Source organism: Sorex fumeus, unplaced genomic scaffold (assembly GCF_029834395.1).
Source record: "Sorex fumeus unplaced genomic scaffold, SorFum_2.1 ptg000130l, whole genome shotgun sequence".
Classification (NCBI taxonomy): domain Eukaryota; kingdom Metazoa; phylum Chordata; class Mammalia; order Eulipotyphla; family Soricidae; genus Sorex; species Sorex fumeus.
The window spans coordinates 3,948,502-3,969,282 of NW_026606187.1; the positions used below are offsets into that span (position 1 = coordinate 3,948,502).

Consider the following 20,781-nt stretch of genomic DNA (forward strand, 5'->3'; position numbering starts at 1 on the left):
TTGGTAACTACTTTGAAGTTACCTGCTACATACTAGGCATTTTATGTGCATTATCTTAATAAATCCCTATAATAGCCCTAAAAGATATGTAATAATTATTATATTTCCCCTTTTTACAGATTTAAAAATTAGGTGCAGGAAGGATAAAATTTTCCCAAGTCTTAGAGCCAAAGAGTACCTTTCCAGAAAGTCCAGGACTTTAATTAAGGTTTCTAACATGCAATAATGAAAGAGTGAATTCAGAAACAAAGAGACTAGCAAGCCAAATGTCAGTAGTGGGACTAGACTAGATATTCATAAAAATTAAAAGAACTGCTTACTGGAAAGGTTAGTCAAGTAAGGAGTGACCAAATACAGTCAGAACAAAGCCTGACTGGCAACCCAAGAAATATCTTTTCGTCTACTGTTTGGTTGTGGGGAAGGTGAGTTTGATAGTTCTATGATTGTGGGCTGTGTCCAATAGCAGGGAGACTGGTCAGTGGCTAATTGCCTAAGCCACAGCTAGGAGAGGGTGGAGTGTTCAAGGTGTTCCCCAGCTTCTCAGAAGCACATAGCCTGTTCTCACCGAAGACTTTCAGGAGACACTAACAACACTCTCCACTCGTCTCTCCACACAGACTGCATTACTTCTTCCATATCAATAAACCACACGATTCCGGAAACATGAAGATTTTCTTCCGCTCCCCAACGGCATTAAGATACATCTGGCTTGCCAAACCTTCTGGCCGGCACTTTTACAAAGATCACCAGCTTTGGGCGCCTCTAACCCTATCTGACTTTGAAGCCATAAATCGCTGTGAGATGTCATTGCCTAAGAACTTTAACTTTGCTAAGGACGTTCTGGACCAGTGGTCCCAAAAGGAAAAGGTACAAAATGAGGGGTATTTCTTTTAGATCTTTGGGGTCCACTGTTTTTGGCCTTCCACAGCTTAAGGAGTCAGCCTGTCACCTTTTATTCAAATCTTTTGTTTTGTTTCTCTAATTGGTTTCCTTTGTGTTCTAATTGCCCTCCTCTTTCCCCAGGGAAAAATTTCTGATGCTCAGTTACTTGTGACTGTATTTTCTTGGAGCTTCCTCAACCCCACCCTGACCCTCCATTTTTTCTCACTGTCATGTCTGTTTTCCTTATTGTTTTTTGTTTGTTTGTTTGTTTGTGTTTTGGGGTTACATCCAACAACACTCAGGGATCTTTCCCGGCAGGGCTTGGATCATATGGGGTGCAGGGGATCAAACCTGTGTTAACCACATGCAAGGTAAGCACTTACCTCTCCACCATCTCTCCAGCCCTATTTTTATCCAGATCACAGACAGCAGATCTTCCCTCTTCATTCCTGTTCTAAGTGGTCAACGGCTTATCAAAAAAGCAGCCATCTGAGTTTTGGATTTATAAATAGCCATTGTAGGGCTGGAGTGCTAGCACAGTGGGTAGGGCATTTGCCTTACCCAGCATTTCATATGCTCCCCGCCGCCCACCCCCGCCCCCCCCAAGCACTGCCAGGAGTAATTTCTGAGTGCTTGAGCCTGGAGTAACCCCTGTGCATCACTGGGTGTGACCAAAAAGCCAAAAATAAACAAACAAATAAATAAATAGCCATTGCTGAAGTAATTCGGTGAGAATAAAAGAAGACTCAGAGTGTTTGCAGTGTAGCCTTAGGCGTTAACTGACTCCAACCCCCAAGCACGGAACTAAACATTTTGCCAATCCATGTTTACCTAAATGCACTTAAGGGACTCCAGTTTCAGAGAAAACCTTAGACACTGGTTATACCAGGTAATAAATAATATTGAGTTGATCCTCCCTTTAAATAGAGAGGAAATTTTCCAATTCCTTTCATTGCAACTAGCATTTCTCTAAAACTTTCTAAACTCTTGAACAGAGAGAAGGTAGAAGTTTATCATCTCTCTATAAAATTTCAAAGAAACTTAGTTTTTAACGTATTAATTACATTAATATAAGTACTTAGTTTTCAGTAGCTGTAGTTAGCAAGTGATAGTTATCTTTCCACTGTGTGGTGATTACATTTTTTTCCTTAAGTAAATATATACAAATAAAAGTGAGCTGATATAAAGAAAAATACAAAGAACAATAGCACAGGTGTAGACAAATCTGGCAAAAATAGCCAAGTCACATGACTGATGATTGAGAAATACCCCTATATTGTTTCAATAAATCCCCCATCACCATTATGGGGATGCAAATAGGTAACATAGCCTCATACTTATCCAAGGTCACCAGTTTCAAAAGTAAAAGAACCAGCCTCTCTTCTTCTGCTTGTTGGGTTTGGTTGGTTTCTGTGTTTGGATCCTAGCAGTTCTAGGGGCTATACCTGGCCTAGAGCTTTGGGTTAACTCCCAGAAGTGCTAGAGGGTTTGAAGCTGGGGCTCTGGTATGTATAGCACACACTCTAGCCCTCTAAGACATCTAGCTCCCCAGCTCCATCTCTCATCTCAGAGAGTTTATCTCCACACGGCAGGAGCACAGCTTTAACATAGCACTGTAGAATGGAGTTAGTTATCTGAAATGTGAGCAAAAGAAGAAGTCAGAAGGAAGAGGAAATTATAAAAGGTTCCCAGGACCGATCAAAAAGTAACAAAATAGGAAACTGACACCCAAGAATGGCCGAGAGTAGTACCAGGAATTTTGTTCCATGGTTTGGAGGCCAACCACACATACTAGGGGAAAAGGCAGTTCAGATAGAGAAGGGAACACCAAATAAAGGGTGTTGGGAGGATCCTCTCAGGATGGGAGACGCGTGCTGAAAGTAGACTATAGACCAAACATTACTGCCACTCAGTGCCTCTTTTGCAAACAAAAAAACAAACAAAAAAAAAGTGTTGACCCAAAAGGAGAGAGAGAACAGAGGGAAATGCCCTGCCACAGAGACAGGGTGGGATGAGGAAAGAGGGGGATGGGGCGTGGGAGGTATACTGGGAACCGTGGTGGTGGGAAGTGGGCATTGGTGGAGGGATGTTATTTGATCATTGTATAATTGAAACCCAAGCACAAAAGTGTGTAAGTCTGCAACTGTACCTCATGATGTCTCACTATTAAAAATTTAAAAAAAAAAAAGGTTCCCAGGACCAGGGAGAGAGTTCAAAGGGCTCAAGCACATGCTCTGTGGGAGCCCCTGGATTCATTCCCACATCAATGTGAATAATCACTAAGCACAGCTGGGTATGGCAAAATTAAAAGCGCCTAGGAAGTGAAGAAATAGAAATTTGACTCAGATATTTTTTCAAGCAGAAAATATAAAAGGAACATTCCAGATAGTGAAGAAAGGCAGAATAATATTTTTTTTCTATCAAATACCTAAAGCAATGAGGTTTTTTGTTGTTCTTTTGTTTTGTTTTGCTTTCTGGGTCACACGCAGCGATGCTCAGGGGTTACTCCTGGCTCTGCACTCAGGAATTACTCCTGGCTGTGCTTGGGGGACCACATGGGATGCCAGGGATTGAACTCCGGTTGGCCACGTGCAGAGTAAATGCCCTCCCCACTGGACTATTGCTCTGGCCCAGCAATGAGTTTTTATGATACCAATGATTTGTACTGCAGATTCATGGGTTAGAAGTTTCATCCATTAGCCAGTCAATCAAGTTGATACCACCTTTCCTCCACACTCCACACACACATACCAGGTCTCTCCACACTACTCTTTGTTACCTATGAGTCCACACCTCAGTCTTTGAGATGAAAATAAGATGTTATATTCTTAACCACTGTATCACTGTATCACTGTCATCCTGTTGTTCATCGATTGCCTCGAGCAGGCCTGAGTAACATCTCCTTCATCCTAGCCCTGAGATTTTAAAAAGTGCCACATTCAAGGCTCTTTCAGGGTCAGGAGATTGAGACCCATCATTGTTAGTGGTTTTTGGCATATTGAATAATGGGTTAACTCCCAGCAGTGTTAGAGAGTTTGTCAGACTCTGTCATGTGGACAGAATACTTTTGGTAGCCTGCCAGGTTCTCAAGAGTAAGATCTAGATGATAAGATGTCGTGCGACCGCAAATGCCATTCTTAACCAATCTTAGAACATTCACTAGAATTATTTGGATGCATCAGAATCTACTTAACCTAGAAAGATATTGTTAGGATAAAGATCGTGATCTCCCTTTAACAACAAAGAGACTCCAGAGACTGCAAACAGCAAGCAGGGTTTATTGTAAGACTGGCTAGCCAGGGTCAAGCTGCCTACGCAGACACACAGATCCAGCAGGTTGGGAAAGGCCCCAAGATTCTTCAAAGGGGCTCTTATATAGGCCTTCACCGGCCATTACAGCAGAGCCTGCGCATTTCATAGCCAATAGATTTGTAACAGCACATACTTTCCTAACCAATCCATTTAAAAGTACATCACTCCTTTGCCAATAGATTCAAAGATCAGCATTGGGCATTGTGGCCAGCGAGCATTTCATAACTCGTAACTCATAACAGATATCTGGTTATCTTCCATGTTCACCCAGCTCCCCGTGATTTACAGCTCAGGGCACCTGCATCCAGGTGGAGGCAGATAAGGGGAGAGTCAACGCAGGATTTGCAGCTCAGGGCTTTACTAGGGAGAGGCAGATAAGGAAGAGTCACTAACAGAGCTTAGTTTTGAAATTCCACTCAGAGTCCCACGGGACTTTACAATATGTCCTAGTGAGGTACAGGAGAGCTTGCAAAATTGGACTGGGTGCTGGAGAGTTATTCTCAGAAAAAACAGGAATTGGGATAGCTCCCTGAGGATACCTAAGCTCTAAGAGCCAATGGACAGATTTTGCTGCGACCACTTCCTATCCTTTCAGAAAGTCCCAAAGCAAAGAGATTTGATTGACCTACATGATATCACATGCCTGATCAGGAAAGGACGAGCATCCTGATGAGTTATCTCACTTTTATTTAATAGGAGAAATACATACACACACACACACACACACACACACACACACACACACACGGCAAGTGAGACAAACTGCTTTGAAAAGTGGGTAGTTTGGTGGAGGGATGGATGTTGGAATACTGTATGATTGAAATCCAATCATGAACAGCTTTATACAAATAAATAAATAAATAAATTTTTAAAAAGAAAAGTGTGTAGTTTAAGGAGGCAGACATCTTTTAGAGTCTAAGAAGGACAGGAAATTAGTGGAGCTGGGAAATCAACAGCCAACACCTGCACGCACAACTGGAATACCATTAACAGAACCTGTTGGCATTGTGACTGAGAGAGAGTAAAGGCATATGTTCAAACATTGGGTGACTGTCCAGTTCAGCTCTCGCCCCTCTTTTCCATGCATTTTTGCTTTCCCAGACAGGAGAGAGACCAGTCAACCCGGCTCTGTGGTGGGTGAATGGCCAAGGGGACGAGGTGAAGTGGAGCTTTGGAGAACTGGGTTCGTTGTCTCGAAAGGCAGCCAATGTCCTCACCAAGCCCTGTGGCCTGAAGAGAGGAGACCGAGTGGCTGTGATATTGCCCCGAATTCCAGAGTGGTGGCTCATAAATGTGGCTTGTATGAGAACAGGTTAGTGCCAATATTTAACATTAATGAACCACACAGAAAAAGAACTTCTAGTTGAGATATGTTGTGAGTTCCACCTCTGACTGAAGTTATGCTTACCGAGGACAGAGAAATGAGTTGAAATTCAGACCAATCATAAGGTTCAACTGATACTTGAAAGGACAATATTGTGACACCCTTTTTGCAGGAGGGAAAACTGAGTCTCAGAGAGGTTAAGAAGGTTGTCCCTAAACACAAGGCTAGAAAGCTAAGCAATTGGGATTTAAACATAAAGCTCTAAAACAGGCAATGGAGTTACCAATGTCTCTTTGCTGTGCAGAATTATTATGTGTCTATGCTAATTATCCAGGATGTATTTCTCTGAATGTATCTGAATTTTTCCTGATATGAAATACAAAAAGAAAAGAAAATAGCACTTTTTGAAGTGGTCAAAGAAAAATAATTTGCAAGATCTTAAGAATATGACTATAAAGTCCACTCGTTCTAGACAAAAAGATTCGTGTATTCAGTGAGCCATTTTCTCCCAAAGAAACAATTTATAATATACAATAAATTTTTATATTGATAAAAATTCTATACTTAGATTTAAAATATAGTTTTTTGGGGGGGGACTCTCTACCTGGTGGTGTTCAGGGCTTACTCCTGACTCTGTGCTCAGGGACCACTTTTGGCAGAGCTTGGTGTCCATCTTGGGTGTTGGGATCAAACCCAGGTCAGTTGTCTGTAAGGCAAGCTCTCCACCTTGTGTACTACCTCTCTAGTCTCCCAAATATAGATATTTTTATCTATAAAATTCTATAGCACTCTTTCCTTCCCTGGGCAGTTATCAGCAAAATCCATGTACTTACAGACTGGCATTCTACGTCTTATAAAGTTTCTAATGGGAGGGAGATGAGGTTTAAGAGACAATGTGCTTTGCCCTCGGATGTGTGAGGCCTGGGGTTCATCCCCAGGAGCATGCGCCCCTGTTTACCCCTGGCTGTGACTCCCTGCCTTCTTCTACAGCAACAATACAACAATAAAAAATGAAATAAGTATAGCTTTGATGAAATAAAAGCTCTTCTATATGTTTTCTATGTTCTTTTAGTTCTCTAAAGAAGTTAAGATAGTTAAGTGCTTATATTGCCATAAAGCCTAAAATAGTTGCTGTTAGTTCTTTATTTTTAAAAATTGTCCAACTCTGTTCTTTAGCAGGACATATCACAAACAAATCAATTATTATGACATCTTACTCTCATTCCTACTTTGGACAAACTGGCAGGTTACCGAATGTAGCCTGCCCACAGGGCAGAGTCTGGCAAACTCCCCTTGGCGTACTCAATATGTCAAATACCAGTAACAATGATGGGTCTCATTCTCCTAAAAAGCCTTGAATATAATCTCAGGGCTAGGATTATGGAGACGTTACTGGGGCCTGCTCAAGGCAATCGACGAATAACAGGATGATTTGTGATTTGTGATTGTCCAACTCTGTTCTTTAGCAGGACATAAATGTTTATAAATTATTTTTAGACCTTTTTTGGGAGGGAGTATGGGGTGCTGCTGTGCTCAGGGCTTACTCCTGGCTCTGTGCTCAAAGAATCACTCCTTCCAAGCTCAGGGGACCATATGGAATGGTAGGGATAGAACCTGGATTAGTGGTATGCATGGTAAACACCCTATCTGTTGTACTATTGCTCTGTCCCCTATGACTCATTTTCAGAAGGATGGGCAATGGGCTGGAAAGATAGTACAGAGGCTATGGGGCTTGTCTGCACATAGACAACTGGATTTGATCCCTGGCACCATATATAGTGCCCCGAGCCCAGTTGGAATGATTCCTATGTACAGAGCCAGGATCAAGAGCTGAGTCCCTCTGGGTGTGACCCAAAGTACACACACAATTTTTTTTTAAATTATGGTGCTGGAGAAATAGCATAGCTGACAAAGTACTCGCCTTATCCTTGACGTCACATATGGTCACCTGAACACCACTCGAGTGAGCCCTGACCACAGCCAGATGTGACCCCAAAACAAAAAAGTAAGGAGAATTCCAAATGATATACTTCTGTAAGAATCATAGAGTTTTTTGTGTATCTCAGTATTTAGCTAATATCAGGACCTCATTAAGGAGGAGGTAGTCTGGTACACAGGACAAGTCTGGGTAATCTGGAAAAAGTAACTCTGAATCTTGTCTCTGCCAGTTACCAATGTTGTTTACTATAGTAAGTCAGTTCTTGGGCACACTGTCATATTATACTGTAAAGAATGTGATACCAGTTACATAAGACTTCAATAGTGGCTATTTTTAATGCCTTATTTTTCCCCTTTGGTTCCCTATAGGGACTGTAATAAATTACCATTCTTCTATCCTTCATCTAATTCTCCTAGAGATGCTTTTTATGTTATTTTTCCACTTTTGAGGTAACAGTGATTTACAAAGCTGTGTAAGTTTGAGTACTGCTTTGTATATCTTCAAATAAATAGCTTATCAATAGTTTATCACAGTTTATCAATCACTCTTGCCATTTCTACCAGTTCTCCTATTCCCCCATAATCATGATTCTGTGATCAGATTCCAAGGCTTGTTTTGTTGTATTCCTTTGCTTTGTTTCTCAATATTCCACAAGTTTGGGAAGTCATAAGGTATTTTTCTATCTTTGTCCAGCATCAAAGACTTAGAATAACACTCACAAGTTACATCCATATTGTCAAAAATTACAAAATGTTGTCTTTTTTGAAATAGCTAAGCAGTATTCCATTGTGTGTGTACACCACATTTATTCTTCTTTATGAAGAAAATATTTTTCTTTTTACTTTTTTTATTTCTGCATCCAGTATAGCTTCCTACCAGTATCTGAGATCAAACCCAGGCCTTCAGCATGCAAATCCTGGGTTCCAGTACACTGAATTATCTCCCAGCACTGCTTTCTCCATTTATCTGTCAGTGAGCATATTCTGTTATCTTAGCTATTGTGAATAGTGCTGCAATAAACATACATCTGCATATTTCTTCTCAAATTAGTGCTCTGCAGAGTTGCAGGATTATAAGGTTTTTAGTTTGGGTGAGGTGGGAACCTCGATATTGCTTTTCAAACAGTTTCCACCAGTTCACATTTCACCAAGAGTCTATGAGGGTTCCTTTTTCTCTACATCTTCTCTAATACTTGTTGCTTCTTGACATTGGTGTAAGCCAGACTCACAGATATGAAATGATATCTTATTCAGGTTCTGATTTGCATTTACCTGATAAGTCAGTGATGATAAAATCCTCTCTTGGTGATCAGGTTCTTGTGGGACAATCCTGGGGCACCAGATCAGGGATTGCTGCAGCTGCTTTCCATAAATTCTCACAACCCAGGCACAAAATACAAACTTTCCACAGCCCACCGATTGTTCTAGATGGCACTTCTGTTCAAAGTCCTTCTCTCCCTCCTAGGACTTGTTTTTATGCCAGGAACCATTCAGCTGACGGCAAAAGACATCCTCTACCGACTGCAAGCATCCAAGGCCAAGGGCATTGTGATCAGCGAGGAGGTGGTCCCAGCAGTGGAGTCTATTGTGTCAGAGTGTCCCGACTTGAGAACCAAACTCCTGGTGTCTCCACACAGCCGCGATGGTTGGCTCAACTTCCAGGAGTTATTCCAGTGAGTATTTTCCCCTCGCCTCATCTGTAGTAGTAAAACTTACAGCAATCATAGCTACTTCTCAGAGTCCTCTAAGCTTGCCAGGAGTGATCCCCAAGAGCAGAACCAGGAGTAAACCCCAAGCACCTCTGAGTGTGGCCCAAAAGTAGAGAGAGAGAGAGAGAGAGAGAGAGAGAGAGAGAGAGAGAGAGAGAATCTTGGACACTAACCATGGTCTATATCTGAGCTCTTACAATTAGAACAGAGAAAAAGAGACAAATTAAAGAACCAGCAAGACTTGGAGATTTTTTGGATGTGAGGACTAAGGAAGGAGTCCTCAGTTTTTTAATTTGGATAACTTAGCGGGGCTTAATCGGTGGAGAAAGACCTAATAGCTAGGAAGTTTAAAGTTGGATAAAAAGAAGTCTAGAGGAGATTCCAAGAACTGGAACAGTACTGGAGTTCATTATTTGCATGCAGGAGCACTATCTGATCCCTTAGCACCATTTTGGGACCAGCTTCCAAACCGGTAGTAGCCCCCACTCAGATTTGACCCAGCTAAATAAATAAAGCTGGATATATGGAGATGAAGAGGTTTAAGAATGTCAGTTTGTCTAGCAAATAGCACAGTTGAGTCTCAGGTTCTGAATTCTTAAAGTCATCAGCATTCAAATTAGTCCTGAAAAATCTAGAGCAACATAACTCAGTCAACAAAAGAGAGACAAGTCAGATAGTGTTGTGACTGCTTGAAAATCACCCTTGTGACTCAGAGATTTGGAATGCCTCTTCTCTTAATAAAATAAAATAAAATAAAATAAAAATTTAAAGCCTTTACCTAAAGGTTTTTATATTAGATCATTATAATTCAATATAAGAGTGTTGGGGTGTTGGATTTTTCCTAGAAAAAATATCTGCATTTCTCCAACTTGATGCATATCAAATTCATCTTATATATATTTTTTAAAAAATTAATCAACTCTTCGAGGGAGGATAGTTGGGGCAAGTTGAAGCAAGTTTTCTAAGAAACCACATTAATATTTTATAACAATATGATGTGTATTTATATACTTAGGTTTTTTCCTTTTTCTTTTTTGTTTTATTGACTCACCATAAGAAACACAGTTACAAAGCTGCTCATGATTAGATTTCAGTCATACAATGTTCCAGCACTCATCTCTTCACCAGTGTCCATTTCCCACCACCTGTTACCCCAGTTTCCCTCCTCCCACTCCCCTGCCTCAGCCTACCTCTATGGCAGGCACTTTTCTTTGCTCTCCCCTCTCACTCTCACTCTCACTCTCTCTATATATACACACATATCTCTCTCTCCCTATCTCTTTCTCTCTTTTGGAGCATAATGGTTTGCTATACAGATACTAAGCAGGGGTATCATTTTTGTTACTTGACCTGTTTTCAGCATGCAGTTCTTATCCAGAGTGATCATTTCCAACTATCTTTGTCGTGGTGGTCCCTTCTCTATCCCAACAGCCTTTTCCCCAAGCACTTGAAGCAGTCTCCCAACTATGGACTAATCCTCCTGACTCTTGTTACTACTGTCCTTGGGTATTAGCCTCCATAACATTGAAGCTAAAGGCATCTTCAAAGATGAAACATCACTGACCAAGAAACTGGAAGCAAAGATAAACAAATGGGACTACATTAAACTAAGAAGCTTCTGTACCTCAAAAGAAACAGTGACCAAGATACAAAGAAAGTTCACAGATTAGGAAATGGCATTTACCCCAAACTCATCTGATAAGAGGTTGATATCCAAGATGTATAAAGCACTGGTAGAACTTAAGAAAAAAGAAAAAACATCCAACCCCGTCAAAAAACGGGGAGAAGAAATTAATAGAAACTTCCTCAAAGAAGGAATACAAATGGCTAAAAGACACATAACAAATATGCACCGTTGTATATTTCTATGGCAATCTTACTCATCCAAGATAAATTAATTAAAACAGGAGCCAGAGAAGTAGTACAGTGGTGCAGCTACGTTGGACTCACAGACCCAGGTTTGATCCCCAGCACTCCATACAGTCCCCAAAGCCTTTCCAGAAGTGATCCCCAAGTACAGAGCCAGGAGGAAATCCTGAGCACCACTGAGAATACCCCCACTCATCCCTCCAAAACTCAAAAAGCTATGAATTGAAACATTATAATCCTATTTCCCTCAAGCCAGGAAATTAAAAATAGATACATGACTTCAAAATTCAGCCTGGACCTGGAGAGACAGTACAGAGGGTAGGGTGTTTGCCTTGCATTGGCCAACCCAGGTTCTATCCCTGGCACTGCAGGTGGACCCTGAACCTGCCAGGGGTGCTCTCTGAGCATGACTAGTTGTGGCCCAAAAGCTAATAATAATAATCACCTTGGCACTGTCCTCCCACTGTTCATCGATTTGCTCTAGCGGGCCCAGCAATGTCTCCATTGTAAGACTTGTTACTGTGTTTGGCATACTTGTTACGGGTAGTTTGCCAGGCTTTGCCTTGCAGGCAAGATACTCTCGGTAGCTTGCCAGGCTCTCGGAGAGGGGCGGAGGAATCAAACTCGGGTTGGCCATGTTGGCTGCATGCAAGGCAAACGCCCTACCGCTGTGCTATCGTTCCATTTCTTTTTAAATTGATATATAAGTTTATATTATATATATACATATAAATTTGTATGTATAAAATTTAAATTAAAATTTAAATTAGATTAATTAAATTTAAATTTAAATTAATTAAAATCTCCTGGAAGAGGACAAGGCAGAGTCTCCTACCCTGTGCCTGACTGTCCTCACCAGGACCCAACAGCTGAAGACCTCCGGGCCCCAGCCAAGGCCATGCTGGGACCACTCTCCACACACTTGCATGAGCCTCACGCATAAAAGAACTGGCAGAGGAACCCAGGTGTGTGGGACCCGGGGCTGAGATCTCCAAGCCTGCACAGTTTGGGACTGGACCTGCCAGTAGCTAGACAGTTACACTCACCAACTGCCGTGTAACCCCAACAATGGCCAGGATCCAGAGATTATCACACTCAGCTCCCGGAAGCATCTTATCATTTCATTCCTACTTTGGACAAACTGGCAGGCTACTGAATGTAACCTGCCCACACGGCAGAGTCTGGCAAACTCCCCAGGGCATACCCAATATGCCAAATACCAGTAACAATGATGGGTCTCATTCTCCTAACTCTGAAAGAGCCTTGAATATGGCACTTTTTTTTTTTTAAATCTCAGGGCTAGGACGAAGGAGACGTTACTGGGGCCTGCTCGAGGCAATCGACGAATAACAGGATGGTTGTGATTGATTGTGATACGTATAAATTTAACTAGATCTGAAGGATCCAAGTGGGTCCACTGACAAGTGTAAGGCTTTGGTGTTAGCTGTTGACTGTAGCACCTCGCTTATCCCGCACATAACCTCTCTCTCTGGCAGCACAGTCTGAACATTTCCATATGGTGACTGGGCCGTGCATACTCAATCCCATAGAGACACTCAGTGAAAATAAAAATGATAAAGCCTCTTAAAGCCTCGGTGAATATTTCAGAGTTTCTGCCACAGTCACCAAAGAAAATCATTCAAGGACACTCAAGACAGAAGAAATTCAAGATTCAAGGAGAGAAGGACACAGGCTACACAACTCAGAGTAGCAGGCCTGTAGAGGAATGGAAAAATATTTTAAAATGTCAGTGCAGACAATCTTACACAGATATTGTTAGCAGTTAGAATGCTCTTGGTTTTAGGAGTAGGAGTGAGAGGAACAATACAATCTTATTATATGGCAAAGCAGAAGTACAAAGCTATAGGATGCAATTAGAGTGGCTAATTCAGTGGTTCGGCAAAGTTAGCGAGAGCCCAAATTCATTTGTCTCAAAATGGCCTGGGTAATTCCAAATATCAACTACTCTCAAGACAATACAGAAAGGCTAGAAAACAAGGTGGGTGGATGGTGGGAAGGCAGAATTTCCTTCTCATGACTTAAAGAGAAGGATTAAAGAAAACTTTTCCTTCAAGCTTCTAAATCACTTACTGGCAAAAAAAGGATTACCATCATTTTCTCACATTAATCAAGGGCAATGGTAGGGTGCTAGCCTTGTATGTGGCTAACCTGTTTTCAATCCCTGGCACTCCACATCTGAGCCTACCAGGAGTATTCCCTGGTGGAGTGCAGAGCCAAGAGTAAACCCTGAACACAGCCAGGTGTGGGTCTTCCAAAAAAGGGTCATACTCTGGAGCTACATAGGGAGCAATTTTCCCTGAAGTATATGATATCACATAATTCATGAACAAAATCAATTTTATGGAACAAAGAAAAATAAAAAGATGCCACTTAATAACTATATATATATGATATGCATATATTTAATAACAATTCACAGGATTTTATACTGACTTTCAAAATGTATAAACAAAAGCACTTGGGGAAAATGCTTGAGAAATTAATGTTCATCCTATTAATGATATTGAAAGACAGCTTAGCTATTTATTTTGGAGATAGCTCTTTTTAAAATGAGAGGGAGACTTGAGCTGCTAACTCTTAACATTGAATTTGAAAAATTCCCTCTAAGAATTCCTAAAATCAGAGTGACTTTGGATTCAGTTCTATTCTGTTGATAATCTGGTACCAAAATAATGATGTCTTAAGTTACCAGAGCAAGAAAAATATTATTGTCAAACTGATCTGCCATTATTCAGGGGTTTGTGTTTTACAGATCTGCCTCTTCAGAACACAACTGTGTGGATACAGGAAGCCAAGAACCGATGGCCATTTATTTCACCAGTGGGACCACAGGGTCTCCTAAGATGGCTCAGCATTCTCAGAGCAGCCTTGGAATTGGATACACCCTCTGTGGACGGTATGGAGGAAGCTCACTTTGTTTATGCTAAACTCTCTCCTGAATTACCTGTTTATCTTCAACTTCCTGTTGAACACTTTTATTTTGGCTAGCTTTTCTTTACATCCAAGGTAATACCTACTAAATAAAATTCTTGGTCTTCCTGTCCAACCTCAGATCGGTAAATTGCTTCATCTAACCAATTCACCACGCAAGAACTTAGGAATCAACCTTTAGTCAATCCCCTGAGCAGTATCTCTATCTTCTTTTTGCCAGGTAAATTTAGAATATATTTTATCCTAAGACTTTTTCCTTATACCACATGTCCCGATTTGAAATCATATTCACTTATGTCCCTGTTCATTTTATTATATGCCTACCTGCCTAAAATTAGAGCAGACCTGAGCTCTTGATCACTATATTGGTAAAAAAGTTACTCGCATACAATATTTGCTCAATAAACATTTTTAATTAAAGGAAAAACTTGGAAAATTGTGCCCAATGCAACTTCCATTTTATTTTATTTGCTTTTTGGGTCACACCCAGCTATGCACAGGCATTACTCCTGGTGGTGCTCGGGGGGATTATATGGGATGCTGAGAATCAAAACTGGGTTAGCTGCGTGCAAGGCAAATGTCCTACCTCTATACCATCGCTTCAGCCCCCCTTCCCCCCAATGCAAGTTTTATCTTCACTCTTAGTTCCAGTAGGACTCTAAAAAATCAAAATGAGAGGTAGAATTCCCTCAAACTTCCTTGGGGCTTCTGTAATAATTAGGTTTGGCCCATCCTCAAAAACACCATTTTTTCTGTTTTCCTGTTGCTGAAGTTTTTGTTTATTAATTTTTTATTTCATCTGATTTGTTGCTTCTCCATATCGTTTAGGTATTGGTTAGACCTGAAATCCTCTGATATCATCTGGAACATGTCTGACACTGGCTGGATCAAGGCTGCAATTGGTAGTGTGTTTTCTTCCTGGCTACAGGGAGCTTGTGTCTTTGTGCATCGGATGGCTCAGTTTGACACTGACATCTTTCTAAATGTGAGTCGTGACTTCTAACTGTGTCTTTCCCTTCTTCCTCCAAACAACACGGAAATGCTTCTTTAGCATTCGGGGCATCCTGGGATTATGGAGTTTATTCCTTTTTTTAGAAAACAAAGTCTCCAAGACTTGGCTTTTGAATATATTTAACTGAGTGGAAAAGGAGTATCTGCCACACACTCAGTCATAAAATCCACCCATGTTTTTTAAATTGTTCAGGATTTTCTAGTGTTGCTAAATCTGTGACTGCTTAAAAGTCTGGTTCTACATAACCGATTAAAATCTCAACTCGACACAAAGGTTGGTTCCTGACTCAGTGAAGCTAAGACAATAGCTCATAAATCTGAACCCATTTGAAAAGGTTGAAGGTAGGTTCACCTTTCTCCTGAAGCATTTCCATTCTGCTCACATGTTTCTTGTTTTGTTGATCTCCAAACTGAACATTCTTCTGAAAACCAAGAATGCCCTTCCTTCTCTGCTACAGACAGGTAGTAGAGGTATCAGATGACACTGATTTCTTTAGCCTTTAGAAATAGGTGGTTAAAGTCATTGTTTTCAACCATGAAAAAATAATCACATTTAACAAAATGCATATATTAAATAATTACCACACCTGTATGTAAACAGAAGCCATATATTTCTATTCACCTGCTATTCTGGTAACTGGTTTGACAAGATGGCTTGAGGACCTTAAGAGAAATAGAGGGTAATAATAAGACCTAAACTCTTTAGATCAGATTTACAAAATGCCCTGAAGTAGAAAAGTCATTTCAAAACCTGTATTTGTAAAATAATAATAACTTTTTAAATATGAAAGATTCTATAACATTCAAATAAAAAATTGTAATACCTTTAATATATTAAGTATATTAATATATTGACAAATAGGTTTATTGTATAATACAAATATGTCTTATTTAATATGTTAAGTATGGATATTAAAGTAAGAATATTTTTATTCTTAAATAAAGTGCTATAAGACTTTTTATGGACTTAACACGCTTTTTGTATAAATTATTGAATAGCACAGTGGTAAGGCGTTTGCTCTGTCGACCCGGGTTTGATTCCTCCACCCCTCTTGGAGAGCCCGGCAAGCTACCGAGAGTATCTCGCCCGCATGGCAAAGCCTGGCAAGCTACCTGTGATGTATTCGATATACCAAACACGGTAACAACAAGTCTTACAATGGTGATGTTACTGGGTCCACTCGAGCAAATCGATGAACAACAGGAGGACAGTGACAGTGACAGTGACAGATTGAAATCTAGAGAGCCAGGGCACTCACATAAATATACTCATTTACAGACTGGAACTTATTCCTGGTCCATGGAAATTTTGATAGCCTAGACAAACCTCTTGAACCACAACTCTTAAATCTTTCTTGGGGGTGTGGGGGGTTGCTTGTTTCATTTGGGGGCCACATTTGGTGCTTCTCAGGAGTAGCTCCTGGCTCTGCACCTACAAATCACTTTTGGCAATTTTTGTGGTTCTGTAGGACCACATGGGATGCTGGGGATATAACCTGGGTCCATCAATCCCAGGTACAAGGACCCCACCCACTGTACTATTGCCCTGGCCCCAACATTCTCTTAAATGTTAAAATCTAATATGAATCTTCAATTCATTATGAGCCAAAGCAGAAACTCTCTGAAAGAAAATTATTTTTTCCCTAGAAAGATCTCCTTTAGTATTAACTCTAACCATTAAAATTCAGTGATCTTCCTATTTTCACCTATGGAAAGGGCTGGTTAGACAGTCATGCTGTTCTTCTTAAGGTCACACCATGGGAAGAAGGTGGACCCACCAGGTTATACACTGGGATATATACTTCTAGAGCCCTACAACCCATCACATGCCCAGGGACTTCAGTGAAGGCTGCCTGGAAGAGGTGGCAACTGCCCCTTCTCTTTAAATTATTAGTATTTCTCCAGAGATAGTTAATAATAGTCATTATTTGATTTTAAGAAACTTACAGTATGAGTCCAGCAAACCTTAAACCATTCACTTAATCACTTAATCACTTAATCCCCGTTATTCATCGATTTATTCGAGCGGGTGCCAGTAACGTCTCCATTCATCCCGGTTGCGTGCTAGCGTAGCCCAATGGTATCTGTTCGTTTTAGGAACATGTAGAGCCTCAAACCGATCATTTAGGGTCTTGACGAAGAAGTCTGACCATCTTATAGGTGGGCGTCCACGTGATCTTTTGATGTCTCGTGGAATCCAATCAGTAATGGCTCTAGTCCAGCGGTTGTCTGTAAACCTCATTACATGTCCAGCCCATCTGATTTTTGATGTCTTGGCAAATGAGACAGCATCCCTGATTCTTGAGCGTTGACGAAGATCAGAACTCCGGATTCTATCTCTCATTTGAGTGAATCGTGATATTCCAAGCATAGTTCTTTCGATTCCTCTTTGAGAGACCCGAATAGTGTTCTCATCCTGTTTTCGTAGGGTCCAGGTCTCTGAGGCATATGTTAATGCAGGAAGAATAGTGGAATCAAAGAGATGTGCTCGTAGCTGGAGGTTCTTTGTCCTTTTAGTTATTTCTTCAATGCTCTTGAAGGCATTCCAAGCCGCTCTCTTCCTCCTGCGTAACTCAGGTGCCAGGTCATTCATCATGTTGATTTCTCGACCTAAGTATATATAACTGTTGCATTCAGAGATGGTGGTTCCGTTGAGAGCGAATGGAGCGTCAGGAACAAGGCTGTTTCTCATAAACATTGTCTTCGTAAGATTCAGCTGTAGTCCGACCTTTCCACACTCACGGTCAAAGTCCGCAAGCATTTGTGCCGCTTGGCTGATGTTTGGTGTTATTAGAACGATGTCATCAGCAAAGCGGAGGTGGTGTAGATGCCGACAATCTATCTTCACTCCCATGTTTTCCCATTCTAGTCGTCCCATGATGTTCTCGAGGGTGGCACTGAAGAGTTTTGGTGAAATGGTATCACCCTGCCGAACCCCTCTCTTGATATGGATGATTACTTCTTTGTAGAATGGTGAGATCTTGGTAGTGAATCCGCAATAGAGCTCACGAAGGATCCTGATGTATTGAGTTTGTACGCCCTGATTGGCTAGGGCTTCCATGACTGCTTCCGTCTCAACAGAATCAAAGGCCTTCTTTAAATCAATGAACGTTAGACAGAGCGGCATCTTGAACTCCCGAGATACCTCAATGAGCTTGGTTATTGTGTGGATATGGTCAATGGTACTGAATCCTTTTCGGAATCCAGCTTGTTCACATGGTTGTCCTTCATCTAGTGTTCTGCTAATCCTATTCAGGATGACTCGAGTGAATAGTTTGTAGATGACAGACAATAGGCAGATTGGGCGATAGTTGCCAATGTCGTGGATGTCTCCTTTCTTGTATAGTAGTACAGTCTTGCTGGTTTTCCATTGGGATGGAACCTTGCATTCAGACAGGTAGCGTGTGAAGAGTCGAGCTAATGTATTGATGAGTACTGATGGTAAGTTCTTCAGGTGTTCAGGTCTGATCTTGTCTGGGCCAGGTGCTTTTTGTTTCTTTACCGACGAGATGGCATGTTGGATTTCGGAAGGGAGAACATTGGGAATGACATATCCATCATGTGGTATGTGGTACGTGGGCAAGTGGATGTGGCTATTAAAGAGATCTGAGTAGAAGTCATGAATAATCTTCTCCATTGCCCTTCTGGAAGATGTGATAGATCCATCATGATGTCGGAGGGCAGTCATCTTAAACCATTACAAAAAGAATTTTTTAAAAGTCTTACTTATGGATCTGAAGATGTATGATGTTAAGGAGCTTTCTTTACATGCAGCGAACCCTGGTTTATAATTACATAAATGTTTATATCAATAATATAAACACAACATAATAGTCATAAGTATTCATAAATAATATAAATACATGAAATATTTACACAAATATTAACTATATAATAAAACATAGTCCCTCCCCAAATCACAACCCAGAACAACAGACAGAAGTAGCTCTTGGGGATAGAGTGATAGCACAGTGGGTAGGGCATTTGCCTTGCATGCAGTCAACCCGGGTTCAATTCCCAGCATCCCATATGGTCCCCTGAGCACCACCAGGAGTAATTTCTGAGTGCAGAGCCACGAGTAACCCCTGTGCATTGCCAAAATAAGAAGTAGCTCTTGAGCACTGCCAGCTGACTCTGGCCCCAACACACACACACACACACACACACACACTCACACATACAGACATCTTACTTTTGTATTTAATCAGTCCACTCGAAGGATTGATTTTTAAAAAATAATTGTTGGACCAAAGAGATAGCACAGTAAGCAGGGTGTTGCCTTGCATGCATATGACCCCAGTTCAATCCCTGGCGTTCCCTATGATCCCCAGAGTACTGCCAGGAGTAATTCTTGAGTGTAGAGCCCGGAGTAACCCCCAAACATCACCAGGTGTGGCCTCCCAAAATAAACGACAAAATAATAAAAATTGTCTTGGTGCGTCTAGAGTCAGGAGGTTTCAGGATTCTACCACACAAGAGAATATAATTTGCAGGTGTGAGTGAAATAATTAGCTCGTGCTTATAGCCTATTCTCAAGTTCAGCAGTTTGCCTTCTGTTCATCTGATTGTCTATTATTTTAACATGCATATATTCTTTCCAAAAATTGAAATTTCCCAACAGGCATAGAGTCGCCCTAGGAAACTGGTTAATATTGGCTCTATTATTCAAATTTGACTATGAAATGGACACATTATTGGAAGAGAATGAGGTGTGGTAGACATCAGCTCATCATGGACTTTTGTTAACTGCTTCTGATGTTGGTGTCTCTCTCTCCACCATCCAGACGCTTACCACTTACCCCATCACGACCCTGTGCAGCGCTCCCACCGTATACCGGATGCTTGTGCAAAAAGACCTTAAAAGGTACACGGGTAGATCTGTATCTTCTCTCTTCCTGGTCTGTGATGACTTCTTTGTGGATCACAAACTTTCTTACATCTTAAGAGTAATTCAATATAGTAATAGGGGGATGTCTAGCTCACACTTGACCCCAGTGTTTAGAAAGGAAATAGACAGAGATGGAAAGAAATCAAGGGGGAAAGAAGAGAACAAGAAGTAATGGGTTATGCCCTGCCGCAGAGGTAGGGTGGGATGGGGGTGATGGGGGGTGGGAGGGATACTTGGATTCGTGGTGGTGGGAAATGGGCACAGGGGGAGGGATGGGTATTTGATCATTGTATAATTGAAACCCAAGCACAAAAATTTGTAAGTCTACAACTGTATCTCATGATGTCTCACTAATAAAAATAAATAAATAAATAAATAAAATAAAAAGCACAAGCTGGAAAAAAAAAACTCCAAAAAAAAAAAAAAAAGAAGTATGGGTTAACAGGCATCAGGGCTTCAGTTATATCAGTGATGTGGGTGAGTGGTATCCCCATATACCCAAAACACAGATTCAACAGAACTGAAAACTGAGATCTAAGTGACAACAATCAGATCTTTGTAATGTGCCTTTCAAATTGACAGGTGGGAGTGAAGTGGGGGCTGGAGAGAAAATCTGGGAACACCAGTGGAGGGAAGTTGACAATGGTGTTGAATTATTGTATACCTAAAACTCAACGATCAGTAACTTTGTAACTCATAACTCTTTAATTAAAATTTAAATTAAATTCAAAAAAGAGTAATTCAAAAGCTGTTGGAATAGGCACAATTTTATTTTGTCTTCCTGTCCTTGTTGGACCCCTGAGTATCACAGGTCTCCTGCTCCAGCCTTTTTAATCAGGTCTGTTGTCTACTCACTCAATATTTTAAAAACTTATGCTTTAAGTTCTAGGGCCAGT

General features: G+C 40.9%; 1 protein-coding gene across 1 annotated transcript in view; it reads left to right on the forward strand.

The window, feature by feature from the left end:
• The first annotated feature begins 663 nt into the window (after positions 1–663).
• ACSM4 (acyl-CoA synthetase medium chain family member 4) overlaps positions 664–20,781 on the forward strand; it is a 34,936-nt gene continuing 14,818 nt past the window's right edge. Inside the window, exons 1-6 of the mRNA XM_056138803.1 lie at positions 664–867; positions 5,296–5,506; positions 8,922–9,129; positions 13,808–13,951; positions 14,815–14,971; positions 19,782–19,861. Of these exons, the coding sequence (XP_055994778.1) occupies positions 664–867; positions 5,296–5,506; positions 8,922–9,129; positions 13,808–13,951; positions 14,815–14,971; positions 19,782–19,861 (1,004 nt within the window). The remainder of the gene's footprint in view (positions 868–5,295; positions 5,507–8,921; positions 9,130–13,807; positions 13,952–14,814; positions 14,972–19,781; positions 19,862–20,781) is intronic.